At 50.2% G+C, this 19,922-nt stretch overlaps 1 protein-coding gene across 2 annotated transcripts in view; it reads right to left on the bottom strand.

The window, feature by feature from the left end:
- Window positions 1–19,922, bottom strand: part of TBC1D16 (TBC1 domain family member 16) — an 83,280-nt gene that overhangs the window by 52,474 nt on the left and 10,884 nt on the right. For both annotated transcript variants that reach the window (XM_057715737.1, XM_057715738.1), the window contains exons 2-3: window positions 14,146–14,385; window positions 10,701–11,298 (exon numbers count right to left, since the gene is read on the bottom strand). In XM_057715737.1, coding sequence (XP_057571720.1) covers window positions 10,701–11,298; window positions 14,146–14,323 — 776 coding nt within the window. In that variant the 5' untranslated portion in view covers window positions 14,324–14,385. The remainder of the gene's footprint in view (window positions 1–10,700; window positions 11,299–14,145; window positions 14,386–19,922) is intronic.

The following is a 19,922-nucleotide window of genomic DNA, read 5'->3' as shown; positions in this document are numbered from 1 at the left end:
AAGATAGCCAAAAAATAAGATAGTGACTAACAAATGCTGGTGAGGATGCAGAGAAACTGTACCTTTTACATACTGCTGGTGAAAACGCAAGATGGCACAGCCACTCTGGAAAAGAGCTTGGGCAATTTCTTTTAAAACAAAACAAGCCACTACCAAACATATGACCCAGCAATTGCACTCCTGGGAACTTCTCTCAGAGAAATACTCACAAGAGCTTTATTTGTAAATGCCCCAAATTGGAAACAACCCATCAATGTCCTTCCTTCAAAGGGTGGACAGTTAAATAAACTGGTTCGTGTACACCATGGAATACTACTCAGCAATTAAAAGGAAAGACCTACAGATACATACAACCGCTTGGATGGAGCTCAAGGGAGTTATGCTGAGTGAAAAAGGCCCATCTCAAGGTTACAGAGAGTGTGATTCCATTTATACAGAAGTCTTCTAGAGACAGAGAATAGAGTAGTGGCTGTGACAATGAGGAGGGGCATATGGGAGCCGTGTGGCAACAGAACCGTTCTGTACCTTGACTGTGGTGGTCATTACACAAAACTGCACATGGGCTACAATGCACAGGAATCTATACACATGTACACACAAATGGGTGCTGGAAAGACCAGCCAGATCTGTGCATTGGACCCACCTCCATTTCCTGGTCTAGAACTTCTACTTTGGTTTTACACAGGATGCTGCCATAGGGGGAGGTTGGGTGAAGGATGCATGGGACTTCCCTGTACATTTTTTGCAACTTCCTTTATAGAGTTTGAAATAACTCTATAGTTATTTCAAAATAGATCTTTTAAAGATGAGACTACTAGAAAATTTTAAATCACATGTGGCTCACATTACATTTTTACTGGACAGTGCTGGTTTAGACCAGGAGTCAAGCACATAATGGCCTGGTATCTGTCTTTGTACAACCCATGAATTAAGAATATTTTTTAACAGACTTTATTTTTTAGAGCAGTTATAGGTGTACAGAAAAGTTGAGCAGAAGGTACAGAGAGTTTCTAGATACCCCTCCACTCACATGCAGCATTTCCCCTATTGTTAACATCTTGCATTAGCATGGTACATTTGTTGTGATTGGTGAACCAATATCAGTACATTATTATTAATAACTAAAACCCATAGTTTACACTGTGGTTCACTCTTGGTGTTGTACATTCTATGAATTTAAACAAATGCATAAGGACAAAAATCAGCATTACAGTATCATCCAGAATAGTTTCACTGCCCTAAACATCCTCTGTGCTTTATTCAACCCTCCCTCTCCCCTAATCCTTGGCAACCACGGATCTTTTTTTACTGTCTCCATAGCTTTTGCCTTTTCCAGAAAGTCATATAGTTGGAATCACACAGTCTGTAGCCTTCTCAGATTGGCTTCTCTCACTTAGCAACATGCATTTAAGTTTCCTCCATGTCTTTTCCTGTTTTGATAGCTCATTTCTTTTTAGCGCTAATCGAATTCCCTTGTCTAGATGGACCAGTTTATTTCTCCATTCACCTACTGAAGAATGAACATCTCAGTTGCTTCCAAGTTTGGCATTTATGAAGGAAGCTGCTACAAACATCCGTGTGCAGGTTTTTGTGTGAAAAATGGGTTTGAACATTTTAAAATGTTGAAAAAGGACTTCCCTTGTGGTGCAGTGGTTAAGAATCCACCTGCCAATGCAGGGGACACGGGTTCGAGCCCTGGTCCAGGAAGATCCCACATGCCAGGGAGCAACTAAGAGCGTGCGACACAACTACTGAGCCTGTGCTCTAGAGCCCAAGAGCCACAACTACTGAGCCCACGTGCCACAACTACTGAAGCCCGCGCGCCTAGAGCCCGTGCTCTGCAACAAGAGAAACCACTGTCACAAGAAGCCCACGCACTGCAATGAAGAGTAGCCCCTGCTCGCCACAACTAGAGAAAGCCCGCACACAGCAACAAAGACCCAATGCAGCCAAAAAATAAATAAATTAATTAATTATTTAAAATTTTGAAAAAGTCAAAAGGAGGGAAATATTTCATGACACATGAATATTATATGAAATTCAGAGTCCATAAATCAAGTTTTATTGGAACCCAGCCACGCCCAACCACTTTCATGTTGCTAGTGGTGCTTTCTCTCTGTGGGCAGAGTTAAGAAGCTACACAGAGGCTGGACAGTCCAAAAAGCCAAAAATACTCACTACATGGCCCTTTATAGAGAAGATCTGCTGACCCCTGAGATGGACAATTACAATTCCCATCCTTGAAAGACCAGAGCGAAGTAAACCAAAATGGTAATAGCAATACTGAAAGCATTGATAACCATATATATTTTCTTTCTGCCTTTCCTCCCAAATTTCTAAAATGGACATATATTGCTTTCGTCACTTTTAAAGTAGATTTCCACAGCATCTTTGCTCAGGCCCCATAGCCTCTCAGGGGGCCTCCCAAACAGACCCAGGGTGCCGATAGGGCTGGGCAAGGAAGGGCGACGGATATGCCAAGTGATGACATAAACAGGGGCTTCACAGGGCCCGGTTTTGTTTTGCTTTTTTGTTTTTTGGTTTTTAACTTCAGAGCTGGTACCTCAGCTAGGAGCCTTTGTTCTGTGACACTGTGCCTCAACCTTCTTTACAAAGGGAGAAGAATAGCCCCAACCATAGGCATTGTTTTAAGGGTTAAATGGGCAGTACCCACAAAGCATATGCTGGGTCGAAGAGTGTCCCCCAAATTCACATCCACCTGGAACCTCCTAATATGACCCTATTCGGAAGCAACGTCTTTACAGATGTTATTAGTTAAATATCCCAAGATGAGATCACCCTGGATTGAGAGTGGGCCTTAAATCCAAGGACTGGTGTCCTTACAAGAAGAGAAGCCACGTGACAATGGAGGCAGATTGGAGGGACGAGGTCACGAGGAATGGCTGGAGCCCCAGGAGCTGGCAGAGTTACAGAAGCACAAACAAACCCAAACAACATTTGCCTACTCTGTGCTGAACTTCTTGGAAGTGCTTCCGCTTGTCACTTTTCTTGTCTTCACAACAGCCCCATTTCACAGATGAGGAAACTGAGGCACAGAGAGATTAAACACCACTCCAAGCTCACGCCCAGGGATCAAGTGGGGCTTGGTTCACATCTGATTGCAGACCTCACCCCAGCCCAGCTGGCCTGCCCTTTCCCTCCCCAGACAGTGTGTCTGGGCCAAACAGCCGCCCTGAGTCTCACATCAATGGACTGAGCACCGTTGAGACCCATCCTGAATTCCCTGGCAGCCCCCCCAAGCTCCTGGAGCCAGTGGCAGCCACCCACCAATGCACTTTTAGAGCTGCGGGGCAGACGGTGAAGGGCCATTCTCTGCCCCAGGCAGCGCCTGGCTTCCTTGCCTGGCAGTGGGGCTCCCAGGCAGGTCCAAGGGTTCAGTCCTGCCAGCTGCCCTTCTTAGAGCTGCTTCCTTTGGACCCCTGCTATCAGCCATCCCCAGACATGGAAGCAGGGAGTGGCGGGTGACTGCCACCTTGGCTGGGGGGGCGTGGAGCAGACGGGCGGGAGTTGTGGAGGGAGAGATGCCGGCACAGAGCCTGCAGAGTGCTACAGAAACATAAGACAAGATTAGTCTTAACGACGTACAGAACAGATTGCAGGGTGTCGGGAGATGGGATGTTTTAAAGAAATAAATCTCAGCTCCCGGTTACAGAAGCACAAACAAACCCAAACAACAGATCTTTGGAAGCTGCCAGCTTCCTGGCTGCCAGGCTGCTGCTGGGGGCCCCAAAGGGGTGAGAGTGGGTGTTCCAGGAGCATCCCCAGGACATCTGGGGCACCCGGGCTGGCCCAATACTGAGCTAACTCAGAGATATCTTCCTGAAATTTGGGGGGTAGGGGGGTGCACCCTCCAGCACCTGGCCATCCCATCTCTCACCAACTCTTGGCCATTCCACCTCTAAATCTCTCCAGAACACACGTTCATCCTTCAGCATTCCATCCACAGCTCCCCTCCAACCATCACCCTACTCTCCTGGGCAGCAGCAGCCCCAGTCCCACTGCTGCTGGAATGGCCTCTGAGGACATCCACTGGTCCAGCCACTGGCCCTTCCCTGTTGCTCCCCATTTTCATCTTTTTAGGGTCCCATCCTCTGGCCCCTTCTCTCTTCTCAGCCTCCCATCCCTCCTCTTCCACCTCTGGGAGAGGGTTCTTATTTGCTTTAGCTGCTCTGGGTGGGAAGAGGTGAAAAGCGCCTCCCTTGTTTATATCAGCCACCCCTCCTCCCCCTGCCCCATCTCCTGCACGTTTCGTTTCTTCTCCTGTTTCTGGGCAAACCTGTCACTCCTACAGGCTTGCCCTCCTGCCCTGAGAGAGTTGGACAGAAAAGGAACAGCAAGGCTATTTATGAAAACTGCCCAAAGCAACTAAGAATCTCATGGCATCACACAGCCTGTCCCTCACCAGGCTTCGGGTGACCCAGGATGACACCCTCGGGGCCCCTCCTGGCAGCCCCCCATCAATGACACTTAGCACTTGGACCTGGCCCTCCAAGCTCATGGGCTCCAGGTCCTCCTCAGAGGCTGGATTCTCCCCAGAGCAGGGTAGGAGAAGCAGGGCCAGTTACACCAACGACAATGAGAAGGTATGAATAATTCAGCCTTTACAGATGATACTCTGGTGTCATAGAGCCTTTTCCTCCTAAAGGCAAAAAGCACTTAAGATGCCATTTATTTCAGCCTGGCTCCCTCTGCGGGGTGGGCGCCGTCATGCTGTCGCAAGTCACTGCCCTCGAGGCTGGCTCCGTTGTCACCGTCCCTCCTCACTGGCTTCTACTTGCGACCCCTCCTGCCACCCACCCCCTAGGAAACCATCCCTGCATGGGGGTGGGGGCAGGGACACCTGTTCACTTTTCTGGCCTATTCCCCTTTTTCTCTCAATAGAGCATTTTGAGGGGCTACTCTTTGCCAGGAGGGTGACTACTCCCTCCATCCCCCTCACAAGCACTGTTTCATCTGGACCTGCGCTGTGTCCAATGCGGAAGCCCTCGACGCCTGTGGCTATTGAACTTTAAATTCAGTGAAGATAAATAAATTAAAAATCCAGTTGCTCAGCTGCCAGAGCCACATTTCCAGGGTTCCACAGCCACATGCGGCCAGTGGCTACTGCACTGGACAGCATTCATCACCACAGAAAGTTCTATAGGATGGTACTGGTCCAGATGATGGGTAAGTTGCACAGAAAATCAACAGCATGAGGCAGCATATGTTAAATGCCACACAAACAAGACGCCTGGGGAAAGCAGCGGGAGCTCTGTAGAGTGAGCAGGGGTCACAGAGGAGACCACAGTCTGGCTGGGGTTTCAGCAGGGGAGGGGAGAACATTCCAGCTGGAGGGAGGCTGGGGACGGGTGAGCTTGCTGGGGCCGGCTGGCCGAAACATAGTGTGCATGGGAAAAGAGGAGAGGAGAGGGGGTAGAGAGGCAGGTGAGCATCTAAGCAGGACCCCGACCAAGGGTAATCATCCCATGTCCCCCTGTGGCTGTACCCGGCTCTCCTGGACCCACGTCTGGGCTGGCTGGACCACTGTACCAATGAAGCCATGGCGAGAGACCCTGCGTGGCAAGGCCACCCAGCTCGTTCTGTAACCTGAATGCCACGCTTCTCTCGGGATGGCTGCCCCAAGAACACACACCAAGGATGACAAGAAGAGGGGATGAGAGAGAGGAAACACAGCACACATTTACCCTGGGGATAGGGGTACCGATGACAACTCTGAGGACAAGGGTGGCAGACCATCAGCATCAGCTTCATGGGAAGGACCTCACAGGGCCCTAGGGGGCCTTCTCATTAACACACATGCAAGGGACTTCCCTGGCAGTCCAGTGGTTAAGACTCTGCTCCCACTGCAGGGGGCACGGGTTCGATCCCTGGTTGGGGAACTAAGATCCCACATGCTTGGGACTAAGATTGCACAGGCTGCTCGCTTGGCATGGCCAAAAATAACCCCCCAAAAACAAAAACAAAAACAAAAACAAAAAACAAGCATGCGGGGCTTCCTAGGTGGCAGTGGTTGAGAATCCACCTGCCAATGCAGGGGACACGGGTTCGATCCCTGCTCCAGGAAGATCCCACATGCCGCGGAGCAACTAAGCCTGTGCGCCACAACTACTGAGCCTGAGCTTTAGAGCCCGTGAGCCACAACTACTGAGCCCATGTGCTGCAACTACTGAAGCCCACGCGCCTAGAGCCCGTGCTCCACAACAAGAGAAGCCACAGCAATGAGAAGCCCATGCACCACAACAAAGCGTAGCCCCCGCTCACTGCAACTAAAAAGAAAGCCCACACAAAAAAGACCCAACACAGCCAATAAAATTAAAAAAAAAAACAAAAAAAACAAAAAAACAAGCATGCAAGACAGCAGACAAGGGTGAGCCAGTCTAAGCTGTTTGTGGGTTTAACTGGCTATCTAATATAACCACACTGTAACATTTTTGAAACATGAGAAAAGAGAAAAATTACTCACAACCACACTATCCTAATATTGGCACAGCTTCCTCTCAACCCGTGCTGTCCAATAGAGTGGTCACATGTGCCACTTAAATTTATCGTGATCAGTATCACATAAAATTAAAAATTCAGTGTGTCTGTCACACTAGCCACCTTTCAAGTGTTCCCTAGCTGAGCAAGGCAGTGGCGCTATCTCGAAGGCACAGATCTGGAAATTTCTAGTGAGTACCGCTGCTTGGACAGCCTCATTCATGCATCAGGCCTTTCCATAGGTTTCAGTCAAAATGTGCACATCATTTACTACCTGCTTTGTTTTTGATACACTATAAATGTCCACACTGCATCACAGCCTTTAAAAATACTGCACATTCTTCCATCTGGCAGTACTGAGGTTCTGAACCTTCTGGGGAGTCGGAGGGTACCCCCTCCTCAGGAAAATGCACACCCATAAGCACACATACAGGAAGAGGCATAAGACTTCAGGGGGCTCTTGGGCCCCCGTTAAAACCCCTTGACCTGGAAGATAAACCGTAATGATGCGTTTCCTTCTCTAGATTCTTCCCCTTTTCCCTCATTATAAAGAATAGCATGCTGAACATCTTCATGCAAATGTGCTTTATCTCTGTAATTTAGATTATTTCTTAGGACGAGTTCTAGAAGGCACCCTTTGATATAGGGAGTGGGAGCTATGTTTCAGCTCATACATATGGCCACACTCTTCCCCAAGGTGGGGCAATTGACATGCCACACAGGGGTCCACATGGGGGTCCTATTATATGACATCCTCTTCCATCTGGCCCTTGAGACTGGACTGGGTACGTCTCAGGACAGAAATGAATGATGGGATGGCCACTTATCTTGTCTGATGGCCATCTTCACCTTCATCTCAATCCAAAGGCTTGATTTCTGACACTACAGAGGTACGGGACTAAGAGAGCCACAGACCCTAAACCCTGCTTGTAGAACTCAGACCTTGGTAGGAGGATGGTCCATGATGACAAGTCAGCAGCACAGCTCTCCTTGTCCACCCATTTCCCAACAGTCCTTGGATACTCATACGGTCAAGAATTTCCACCCATCACTATGTTGGGGCTGGTGGGGTGGCTGTGGCAGGTGGCCTTCCCATCTAGGGATGAGGCTGTGCCCAGCTATACTCCACAGGTAACACATGAGTGGACACTGCTATTCTAGCCACTCAGTCCTTCTGTGAACTACCTGCCACATAACAAAATTTTTAAGGGACTCTCGGATGAGGGACTGCTCCTTCTCACCCATGCTCAACCACACGCTCAGCCTCCACATGTAGTTCTTCATTCTGTCACTAGAGGGATCCCGTGAGCCAGCCTGCCTCCTCCCCTCCCCTGGACTCAATTCCCAGTTAAATGAGGAGCCTCTGCTCCAGGAGATGTTATAGGCGCGTTCAAGTCCTCGAAGACAAGCTCCCTGTGGGGTGTCTGTTCCAGCAGATGCCGGTGCTCCAGGACCTCGCTCCATACTCCTTCTTTATGAGGCCCACGCCTCTCTCGCCATATTCCCTAACACAGAAGCAGTTCGCAAGCCCGGCCACACTTTGGAAACCCTTGGGAAGGTCAAATACTGCCCATGTCCAGGCCCCACCTCAGCCATTCTGGTTCAGTCAGTTTGGGTGGGCCTGGGAATCAGGAGGCTTGAAAGCTGCCTGGGGCATTCTCATTTTTCGCCGGGCTGGGAAGACTTGCTCTGTAGCACCCAGTACTACTGACCATTTAATCCAGATTTCCAGGCCCATCACCCACCTGGAGCTGGGGTGGGGGTGGGGGTATGGAGGCTGGGGAGGAAGGGAACGGAGGAGCACCAGCTTTGCTTCCAGGTCTTGGATGTGGTAGGGAGACAAAACTGCAACTCAGCTCCAAGAGCAAAGAAGCAAGTAAACGTGCACCGCAGGGACAGCCTGGCAGAAAATGCAGATTCCAGGGCCAGCCCAGCCCCTTTTGGAATCCACATCTGCTTTTATTTTTAAACTTCCAGCAACCTGTCAAGCACAGCTGGGTCAGGAACCAGGGTGCCTCCACGTAATACCGCTCACGTTCTGTCTCAAAGACAGGCTGTTTCCACATTAGCCCCTGACTGAAGCACATGCTCCTAGGAGGCAGGGAGGGACGTCACTCATGGCCATCCTGCCCCAGCCCAAAGCCTTGGCTGAATTGGACTGATTGGGCAGAAAAGCAAGCAATATTGAATTGTTGGGTCTCCACGGAGAAGGAGGAATCTCCCTGATGACACTATAGGCTTCCGAGCACGCCCTGCAGCTCTAAGCAGACATATGACCCCTAAACTAAATTGGGTGGAGCAAGGATCTGGAAGGTAAAAATAGGGTTGCCAAAGCATGACAGGGCAGCCAAACTCCCATACCTGACAGCCGCCACCCAGCTGTAGCTCAGGAGTCTGCACGCAATACAGAATAATGCTTCCAAATCCAAGTGGAGGTAGAAATTGCTGGGAATATTAGCCAGCCATAAAAACAAATGGAGTCCTGACACACTTGGATGGACCTTGAGAACATTATGCTTGGTGAAAGGAGCCAGACACAAAAGGACACAAGTTGCATAATCCCACTGATGTGAAATTTCCAGAACAGGCAAATCCATAGAGAGAGAAAGTGGCTGAGGGAGGGGGATGGGGAATGGCTGGCAGTGTGGCACCACCAGGGGGAGGTCTGACAGAGCCCCACTGGTGGCAGGACCCAGGCCGGGCTTTGAGTTTCATTCTCAGCCAGGTTTCCTGGTAGGAAATAGCACACAGCTCAGGGAACCTCATGGGGCACTGGAGTCCTCAGCTACAGCTGATCGCTCCCCTTATATGTGCCCTCCAGCACTTGAAACGAATGTTATCAGTTCACCCTTGGGCTTTAATGGACCACATCTCACTGAGGGGAAGAAAACAGGAAAGAATCCATCTCAAATTCCTTCCCGCTGAAGCCAGCAAAGCATTCTTCATTCCTCCGCCCTACTCCTTTTCTGCTGGGCTTACATTAGTTTGTGGGACCTTATGTGCTCTAGGTCTGGTGTAGACCTAGCAGGGTTCAAATCTGGCTCAGTGCCTAAATTAGCTGGGTGACCTCCAGCAAGTTCCTTAACCTTAGAGCCTCGCTTTCCCCTTCTATACACAGGGGGTAATGTTAGCACCTACCTCACAGGGTTTGGGGTGGTTGTGAGCATAAAAAGAATTAATCCAGGGCACACATGCCCAGTGCCTAGGCAAAGCTCAGACCATCCACACTTATCACATGCCCAGCTCACATTGTGAGCTCGGTAATTATGTGCGATTTGACTAACATCAGAGCTTACTGTCCTCACCATCACCACTGTAAGCCTAGACACCTAATGAGAACAAGGACCACAGCTGAGCATGAAAAGGGGCTACAGAAGTCCCATGCCTGCCCATCCCACACCTTCCCCAGCTGCTCTGGGTTAGCCCAAGCCTGTGGTCCACGGGTCTTGTGCGCACCCGCCTCTGCAAGGCCCTGAGGACCCCTAATGATGTTCTGTGGTGGCCACCACGAGACTGCGACAACCCTCCCTCATCAGGCAGGGGGCGGGTCTCACTGCTGCCCCTCCAGGCCCCTGCGTGTGTGGCTAGTGAAATAAGCCTGCCAATGTGCCCAGGCATCTGGTTCCCCTGGGCTCTCGGGCTGTACTCTAAATGCTGCCAACTTCCCCCTGGGGCTGTGTGCCAGCCTCTTACAGCTTGAGGGTGTGAGAAGTAGAAAGGCCTAAGGGACCCTCTGGCAGGCCGGGCCACGTGCCTGGCTTGGCTCCAGGCAGAGCACAGAGCCTGGCTGGGGACCAGGCCACCCCCACAAGCCTTCTGCTGACACCCAGGCCTCCCAGAGTTTGCTCGGGGTTGTGGGATGACCGGCCATCTCTTGTCCCTCCAGTATGAGCACAAGAGACGCCAGGACTCCTGGGGCCTGGCACCAGGGGGTTTGGGTGGGGTTATGGGGCAGATCAGACCTGGCAGGGAATGTTTAGTCTCAGGGAAGGGGTGAGAAGGAGGAGGGAACCCCAGTCCCCCCCCTCCCCTGGGCTGTGCGTCTGTCACAATCCCCTGGGGTGATGTGAAGTGAGAGGACAGGACGGAGGCTCTGGTGCCTGCAGGGTGGGATGCAGGTGTTCTTAGCGCTCATTTAGCAGAGCTGAGACACATGCCATTGCTCTCGGTCCCAGAGAGGCAGGGGGGAGTCAGGAACTCACCCGCTCTCGCTCTCCAGGAACACAGAGCTGCTGCTCTCCGCGAGGGCGGCGCTGATGGGCGAGAGGCAGAAGGGTGAAGAGAAGGCCTCTGAGTCTGAGTCGAAGGAGCTGGCCCTGCTCACGCCCTCGGCCGACAGCTCCAAGGAGCCCTCCTCCTCGCTCGCCTCGGGTCGCAGCTCCCGGCCCTCTTCCATCCCGTCCTGTGAACTGACCGCTGACAAGATTCCCGAGTCGCTGTGGGCCGGCTGCGAGGCCGGTAGGGAGCCGTCGGTCCCCAAGTCCGGGGCCAGCTTCTCCCCATCCTCAGGCGAAGGGCTGACATGCTCGGGGTCTTGGATGCTCTGGGCCACCACCAGGATATCCTCGTCTCTGGGGATCAGGGTGGGCCTGGGCTCCGTGGGGGACGACTGGTGGGGGGCCCCCGAGCTCTGGGTGCGCCGGCCCCGAGGGCGGGGTGCCTTGCGCACGGGGGAGCTCTCAGGGGTGATGTAACGCAGTGCCTCCTCGTCCTGCTTCTGGATCCGGGAGTTGGGGACCCACGCGAGGATGAGGGTGGCCCCCAGCAGTTCATCCTTCTCCATGTACAAGCACAGGTAGCCTATGAGGGGTCAGGAGCACAGCCGGTTAGGGAGGGCCATGCATGCCTCTGGCTGTTTTCTCGTAGGAGCCACACTCGGGTTAGTAAAACTGTGGTGCTGTGCAGACTAGCTGGGCTCCAGACACAGTCTGGCCCTAAGAAAACACACCTGAGGGATACAATTGAGCTCAGGATGAATGAGCGCTGTGGGTGTTTTCTAAGCACACACCCTTAGCAGATCCAGGGGGCCCGGGTCCTCAAGCCAGCAGCCTGTCCTATGCTTTCCCTCCTCCTCTCTTTCAGAGCCCCACCCTGTCCACTGTCTGGGGGCTCTAGAGCTTCCCTGCCTCCATCAGCCTCCCGGTTTGGGCAAGCCCAGGGAACTGGGGAGGAGCACAGGGGCCCGGAAGCCCCACCAGCTTCACAGCCTCTCCACAATCTTAGGAGGGATGCAGGCTGCAGATTTTATTGCTATGTCACAAAAAGAATAAATCCAAGATGAGTGGCATTTGGGCCTTTTCCAGTTGGCTGTGGATTCTTAGCATTTCTTCTTTAACACTGCTTTTTGGAAGAAGGGGCCATCTCGATATCATGCTCTGCATTGCTGACAAAAACAAGAAGAGCGATTCCCCAAGGCCGGCAGCACGTTGGTGGGCTCTTCAAGCCCTGGAATACTCAGTCTGGAGGGAAGGTGGCCTTTCCTCCTGCAGCACCTGCCATTTTGAGATGTCCTGACTCCTGGGCCTATTGCACCAGGCTCCCAAGCCTCCTGGTCTCTGTTCTGAGAAGCCCCTGAGGCAGGAGCTAGGGCCCCTTTCATGCCCTGGGGCTCTGGTTCAACCCAGAATCCTTAGCCTCACTCCCATTTCCAAGAGAGGGGGGTGAACTCGGGGGCTGTCAGCCAGTTGTGCAGGAGGATAACGTTCGGGTTAAGGTCAAGTGTCTCCACTTGGATCACATGGCTTTGGGTCCAGAAGGGAGCCTGAGACCTCTGGCCCCCTCTCCCTTGCCTCCCATCACAACAGGATGATACCAGAGGCCCTCCAAAGACTGCTGCTATTCTTTTTGTTTTATGCCCAGAACATGTAACACCCTCAGACCGAGGCCTAGAACCTCTGTATCCGGCCCCCGGAGTCCTCAGAGTTGGTCCCGTGATAGGTGTCCACAGGGTCAAGGTGACACGCCACCCAGAGCCTGCAACCCCTTCTAGAGCACACTCCAGGGGCCAGGACCATGGAACCCCCCACCCTCACGGTTCAGAGTCTGCTTCCAGGGCCTGCTCGGGACTCCTCACCAGAGCTGAATGTGGGGGCTATAGTGTCCCCAGGAGAACGCCTGGGGCCCCTGTAGTACAGGAAAGAGCTGGGGCTGGAAGCCAGCTCTCCTGCTTTGGAACCTGGAGGGTCTGATGATTCTAAATCTGCACCTAAGCTTCCAGGCTGGCGAGTATAAAGATATGATTATCGAGGCAGGAGGACAGAATAATTTTCAAAGAGTTCATTAGCATAATTTAAACTTGTTGTTTTTTAAATTATTTATTCAGTACTTTGTTGACACATAATTTGCATGCATTAAAGTGCCCAGATCTGACTGTAATTCATAACTTTAAAATGTACTGATGTCTGATGTGGCACCTCCGTCTGGACTCAGGTGGGCTGCAGCCAGGCTGCAGGTGCACTGGGACTGGGGACCTGGAAGCACCCTTCAGCAGCCTAGGGAGGCCATCGGAAGAGCCCAGGGCCTGCCCTCACCCCACCTCCACCCCAGGCTGGCGTTGGGGAACACCTCTGGGCACCAGCCTCCTGTCCAAGACAGAGAGAGAGAGAGAGAGAGGCTGCCCAGGCTCTGGACACTCTCATGAGGTTGTTGTGCAATACATTTATCTACTGTAAGTCATTTGCACAAATAACAAAGGACCACACAGGCCTCTAGTATCACTAACCCATCTTTTTGATGTTTCCTTGGAGCAGCAGGCCTGAGGGACTCAGGTGTGAGTGCTGGGCTGCCGTAACCAGGTCTAACACCCCCAGGCCCCCAGTCCCAGGACAATCACAGTCAGTGACACTCCTGCAAAGAGAATCTGTGCTCACTGCCTTAGTGCACAAGGGAACTTGCCATTTTGGAGCTCAGAATACAACTGGAGCCCTGGAAAAACTTCAGTTTCTTTCTCTGTGGCTTGGCAAAAGACAGCAAAGTCACTGTCACCACAGGAAAATTTCCCCACTCCTGGCACTAAGGAGAGCCATGGGCTGGAGTGTCCCAGGAATGGCCCAGGGTAACTCCGGGCTCCCATGCAGAGGGTCAGGAAAGGACCCTCCTCCATCTCCACCCCTGCAGAGTCTTTTTCTTCCCCGATTTCAAAACAGTGGATTTAAGCACAGAGGGTGTGCAGGATCAAAGATTTCCATGTTCCCAGATTCCCAGGCCCATTTCACGCCCCACTTGGTCCTTACCCCGCATTCAGGGCCATAGGAAGGGACAAAGCCACAAAGCCTGACCTGAGGGCTGTGTTCTTGCACACACTCACCGGGGCCTGGGGGAAAGCCCCCCACTGGGCAAGTTCCCACAGAAGAGGATGCCCCACTTCCCTGCCCGCCACACTCCTAGCAGCCCTGTAGTGCTCAAATTGACTTGCAAACACACGCTCTTCGACTTGCAAATACGGGCTAATTCCCCTTAAACTGTCCGGCCTCCCCTCCATGAGTCAAAGGTCACTGGTCTGCTTTCCAGATGGGGAAATTAGGGCAAACGGGGAAGTGATGCATGAACCTGCTAACTTTAGAGAGATCAGCCAGTTCTCCCCAGGCCTGTGACCCCAAGCCTTCCTCTCCCAGGCTGTGACCCCAGGCTTCCCCGCTCCAGGCTCACCTGGGTGGTGCTCCCCCAGCCCCTGCAGCCCCTCCGGCGGGTGCACGCAGACATTGTTCTTGGAGTAGATGATCTCCCCATCCAGGATAGAGGGGGGCCCACCGCCGCCACCCGGGGTGAGGGTCAGGAGGTCTGAGGCTTTGGAGGAGGCCCGGCGAAGGAGGCGGCCCAGAGACATTGCCGGGGGAGTGTTTCCATCCTCTGCACACTGGGGCCCAGGCAGGGCTCTTCCAGACCTGCCTGGGGGAGGAAGAGAGAGGAAAGGCGTAGCCCAAGGTTATGAACTTGGACTGGGTATCCCTAGGGAAGCATCCTGCCCCATACTAGTAGGCTAGAAACCACAGAAGTGGTCCTGCTAGCACAAGGCCATATGGCAGGTGAGCTGGATTCTCAAGTGTGGTGCTACAGACACTTGGGGCTGGGTCATTCTTAGTGATGGTGGCTGTCCTGTGCATTGTAGGGTGTTTTGAAGCATCCCTGGCCTCCACCCACCAGATCTCCACTATAACAACCAAAAATGTCTCCAGGCATTGCAAATGTCCCCAGTGTCCCCAGGGAGCAAAATCACCCTGTTAGGAACTGGTCTAGGGAATTCCCTGGTGTCCAGTGGTTAGGACTTCGTGCTTTCACTGCCATGGGCCCAGGTTCAATCCCAGGTCCGGGAACTAAGATTCCACAAGCCGCGTGGTGAACCCCCCCACTCCCGCCTCCCCTCCCCCTGAGAGAGACAGAGACAGAGACAGAGACAGAGACAGAGAGACAGAGAGAGAGAACTGGTCTAGAGGAACCTGTTCCCATGGCAGCAATTTCATAAAACCCCCAGGCTTTCTCTTTGCTCAGAGTTCACCCCTGTGTCCTTTCCTTCCTGAGATTCTCAGCCTCTGCAGTGCTTCCCAGGGAACATCCTGGTTCTCCTTCCTCCTTCCCACCTTTCCCAGCCTTCTCCACCCTCACCTGCCCCGTGTGTCCTCATCATCCCAAAACCCAGCCTGACGTCCCAACACACTCTGGGAAGGGGTCACAAGTGACAGGTGAAGGACCTGAGTTAACATACAACTCATTCTTTAAAAAAATAAACTAGAAATCAAAGGGTCAGATCCAGAATATAAACAGAACTCTTAAAGACTCCCTGCAAAAAGGAGCAATATCCCAAGAGGAAAAGCAGGCGATTCACAGAAGAGGAAATGGAAGGACTGAGAACATGAAACGAAAACCCAACACACTGGCAAAAAGCAATTTTAATTCCAGCAAAAATGAAACAAAAGCCCAGGCAGCAGCTGTGTGAACCAACTAGACGGTCCTGTCGATGGGGCTTATGAAGGAGGCCCTCCACGCTGGGAGTGGGCTGACCACAGGCAGATGTTGCCTGTGTCAATGAAGACATGTGTGTGAAGTTATTTCCTGGTCAGAGATCATGGATGTCTGAGACTCAGGTCATGCTGGGCAGGGTGCAGGCCAGCCTCGGGGGGCTGGGGTAGCTGGGATGGGAGCATCACAGAGGAGCTGCAACTCAAGCTCTCAGAAAAAGACAAAAAAGACTTGAAGCCAATATGATAAAATCATTGACCGGGAATGGATAAACCAAATGGAGTCTGTCCATACGATGGGATATCATTCAGCCGTAAGGAGGGAAATTCTGACACCTGCTACAACATGGATGGACCTTGAGGACATGCTCAGTGAAACCAGCCAGTCACAGGACAGAGTTTGTATGATTCCACTTACATGAGGCACCTGGGATAGTCAAACTCATAGAGACAGAGAATAGAAGGGTGGGTGCCCGGAGCTGGGGAGTTAGTGTTTAATGGAGAGGAGTTTAATTTGAGAAGATGAAGTTCTCGAAATGGATGGTAGTGATGGTTGCACAACAATGTACCCAACTGTCCCTAATGCCACTGAACTGTGCACTTACAAATGGTTAAGAGGGTGAATTTTATGTCATTTTTTTTTTGGCTGCGCCATACGGCTTGTGGGATCTTAGTTCCCCAACCAGGCACTGAACCCGCGCCTTTAGCAATGAGAGTGCAGAGTCCTAGCCACTGGACCACCAGGGAATTCCCTATGTCATCGTATATGCCACGATAAAAATGTTTTTTAATTATCAACGGGAGGAGGTTCTCAGGGTAAGTTATATTGTTCTTTGCACTTTCTGCACTTTGTACACTTACCCCTAAATCCAGGGCTGATTTAGAATGTTCCCTAAATGGAGTTCTTTCCGCGTCCAGCACTTGGACAGGTTCTTGGGCCGGGTTGGGGGGAGGGGCTGGGGGTCCAGCTGGCTCAGCAGGGTAGGGGTGGTCTCAGTGATGATTTCCTTCAGTGTCCTGGGACCAGGCTGCTCCAGGCTGGATCCTCAGCTCCTTATGGCTCTCTGGGTGCCCCTCTGTGTCCCCTTGCTCTGATCTCCCCTCTATTTGCATATTTCCAGTTGTTTCCATGGCTACTAACTCCCCCAAACACAGCATCCTTCTAACAGTTCCCTGCCAGCCCAAGAGCCACCCTTCCCGTTCTTGCGTCTTTACCCAGAAAAATCCATCACTCTCTTCTCTGTCATTGCTGAGGTTCCCAACATTAGGATGACCTTGAAAATCACCAGCCCCGGGGACCCAGGACCAGCTGGGGTTCCTGCCTCTTCAGCCCTGAGCCACAGATGCCCCTCCATTCTCAGCCATGTCCAGGGCCCGAATCCACCCTTCTCAGGCATCCCCCATGCCTGAGACCCCACTTTCAATGTGGGCTGCAGAATCAAGTTGACCGCTTGGCCCAGAGGACAGCAAGCTGGTGCTGTAAAGGGCCAGAAAGAAAGTATTTTTGGCTCTGTGGGCCCAACAGTCACTGTGGAGCCTACTCAACTCTGCCCTGTTGTGTGAAAGCAGACAGTACTCAGGCAGGTGTGCTCCCACAAAACTTTATTAATAGATACTCACACCAATTCCATATAATTTTGATGTCTCACAGAAGTCTTCCAATTTTTTCAACCATTTAAAAACGTAATAACCATCCTTAGCTTGTGCACTGTACAAAACAGGTGGAAGCCTGGATTTGGTCCATGGGCTGTACGTGGCTGACCCCTGGCTCAGACTACTTTCTCGATACTTGGGGCAGGGGTGCTCCTTGCTACCCAAATCCCCTCCAGCCTGACCTCTGGGGAAGATTTCTGGCCTCCCCAGGTCGAGGGGGCGTATCTGTCTGTCTTAACCACTGAGTTCTCCTGTCTGAACACTCAAGACACGTGATGTTTGACAACCAGTGTTCGAAACTTAAACCAAACTGGAACCTACGCATCAAAATATGTGTTTTCTTTCCAATTAATCATCTGGTAAAGCTATATTCTTATTCTAATGATGACTTCATTCCATTGTCCGAAATATTTTTAGAATTCAAGAATCATTCCAGAGTTACAAGATCAGTTAATGAGCCATACAAGAAAATGAATTCCCTTCTCCAACCCAGCACTGCCCAGGAGACACACAATGCGAGGCTCATGTGCAATTTTAACTTTCCTGGTAGCCGCATTTTTAAAAAGTAAAAAGAAATGAGGGAAAATTCATTTTAATAATATATTTTTAGTTAAGCCACTATATCCCCAATAGTATCATTTCAGCATGGAATCAATATGGAAAAATGATGAGCTATTTTACATTCTTTAAATCTCCAGAGTCTGGTGTATATTTTGCACTTAAGCACAACTCAGTTCAGATCAGCCACGTTCCAGGTGCTTAGTGGCCCCCTGGGGCCCATGGCCTCTGGGTGGGAGAGGCTGGGGCAGGGCTGGAGCCCACCTCCTCGAATGGTATCACTTAGTTTAATCGCCCTAACCGCCAGAATGAGCTGCAAACAACGCTCAGCTGATTCCAAAAACCACACCATCTTTAAGTGAAGAGGGTTTGCCACCGTTAAGGATAATCAAAAGAATGTGCTAGAAGCTCTGAAGGGGATTCCAAAATACAAGTGTTCACAAGATAGCGTTTTCCCCATGTTGGCTGTGAAACCCCACTGCAGCCCTGGAAGGTACGTCCTAAAAGCGCGGTTTCGCAAACGAGAAAACAGGTGCCGCACACCCCAAGTCACCTGGGGAGTAGACACACCTGGATGTGAGGCCTTTGTCCTCCTGCATGGAATTGTGGCTTCCAGCCTCCCCCCTTCCAACCAGGGTGAGCAACAACAATCCCCCAGCTCCACCCTCAGGCTGTTCACGGGGTGGGGAGGGGGACACAACGTGCCTGGGTAGATCCGGCAGGTCTGTTAAACATTAGCTATTAATATTTACTCTCTTCAGACAATGCTCAAGTATTTTTTCAATGAATTTGTTCCTTGGTGAGCTTATTTCATCTCAATTAAAACTGGTTCCCAACCTCTGCTCTCTATCAAACTAGAAATGGAGAATCCTTGACCTATTATTTTAAAGTTTTTTCTTGTTTTAAATTATGAAATATGTTCAGAGAAGTATAAAGAATACATGTCCCTTAACTCACACATCCAAAAATATCTGTGTATTTTCTACTATCTTCTGTGTCTATCGTAACAAAACAAAACCATCTGCTGGAATTATACCATATCTTGGTTTCAGTTATAACATAGATATATTTTTCCATGTGTTACAGGCTGAAATGTATCCTCCCAAAATTCATATTTTAAAGTTATCACCCCTACACCTCAAAATTCAACCTTATTTGAGAGTAGCTTCTATACAGAGGTAATCAGGTCAGAATTATGTCATTAGAGTGGGCCTTAATCCAGTGACTGGTATCCTTTAAAAAGAGGGAATGTGGAGATAGACACAGTTGTACACGGAGAATGCAACATGAATATGAAGACAGCCATCTACAAGCCAAGAGGCCTCAGAAGGAACCAACACTTCAACACCAAGATCTCAGGTTTCCAGCCTTCAACACTGTGAGAAAATTAAGTTCTACGCTTAAGCCACCCAATATGTGGCTTAATATACTTAAGTATATTAAAGTATACTTAATATACTTTTTATGGCAGTCAGAGTACTAATATACCACATTATTAACTAATTTAAAAATGCAAAAATATCAACCCTCCATCTTAATAGCTATAAATATATTACAAGGATGCACCATTCCTGAGCCAGCCACCATCGCTAGATAATTTGGTTTCCAAATAGTGGCTACTTAAATAATAAACTTTACATTTTTATACATAAATCTTTATCTGTATCCTCACTATTTCCTTAGGATAATTTCTGGGATTCCTGACTCTTTCCTTAGGAGGACAAACTGGACCCCTGACATAATGTCCAGTGGATTTCCAAAAAGATACCAGAGATTTTAGGGATTTGAATTTTTGCTAATTTGGTCATTGGAAAATGGTTTTCTGATAATCAATGCACTTGAACAGGTTGTCCTATGTTTATTAAACATTTGTGTTCTTCCTATGAATTGCTTGTTGGGATACTTTGCCAATTTCTCTGCTGGGGTGTCAGAATTCTTATTGATATGAAAGAACTCTTTATATAGCAAAGATCTTATTCCTTTGCTATAGTTGCTGTATGTTTTTCCTAATTTGTTGTTTGCCTTTTAATTATATTACCCATTTTGAAATACAGAGGTTTTAAACTTCTAGGCAAATTGATGGTAACTTTTCCTTAGTGATTTCTTTTTATCAATTTTACACTTTATATCATTCTTCCTAAGCCAAAGATCCAGTCATCATTGGCTTATATTTCCTTCTAATTTTCTTATGGCTTCCATTTTCAATGAACTACTTTTGATATTTCAAAAAGCCTAACTCAAAGTATACATTCACCTGAA

This window comes from Hippopotamus amphibius, chromosome 17 (genome assembly GCF_030028045.1).
Source record: "Hippopotamus amphibius kiboko isolate mHipAmp2 chromosome 17, mHipAmp2.hap2, whole genome shotgun sequence".
Lineage (NCBI taxonomy): Eukaryota > Metazoa > Chordata > Mammalia > Artiodactyla > Hippopotamidae > Hippopotamus > Hippopotamus amphibius.
This window is presented reverse-complemented; position numbering and strand designations above follow the sequence as displayed.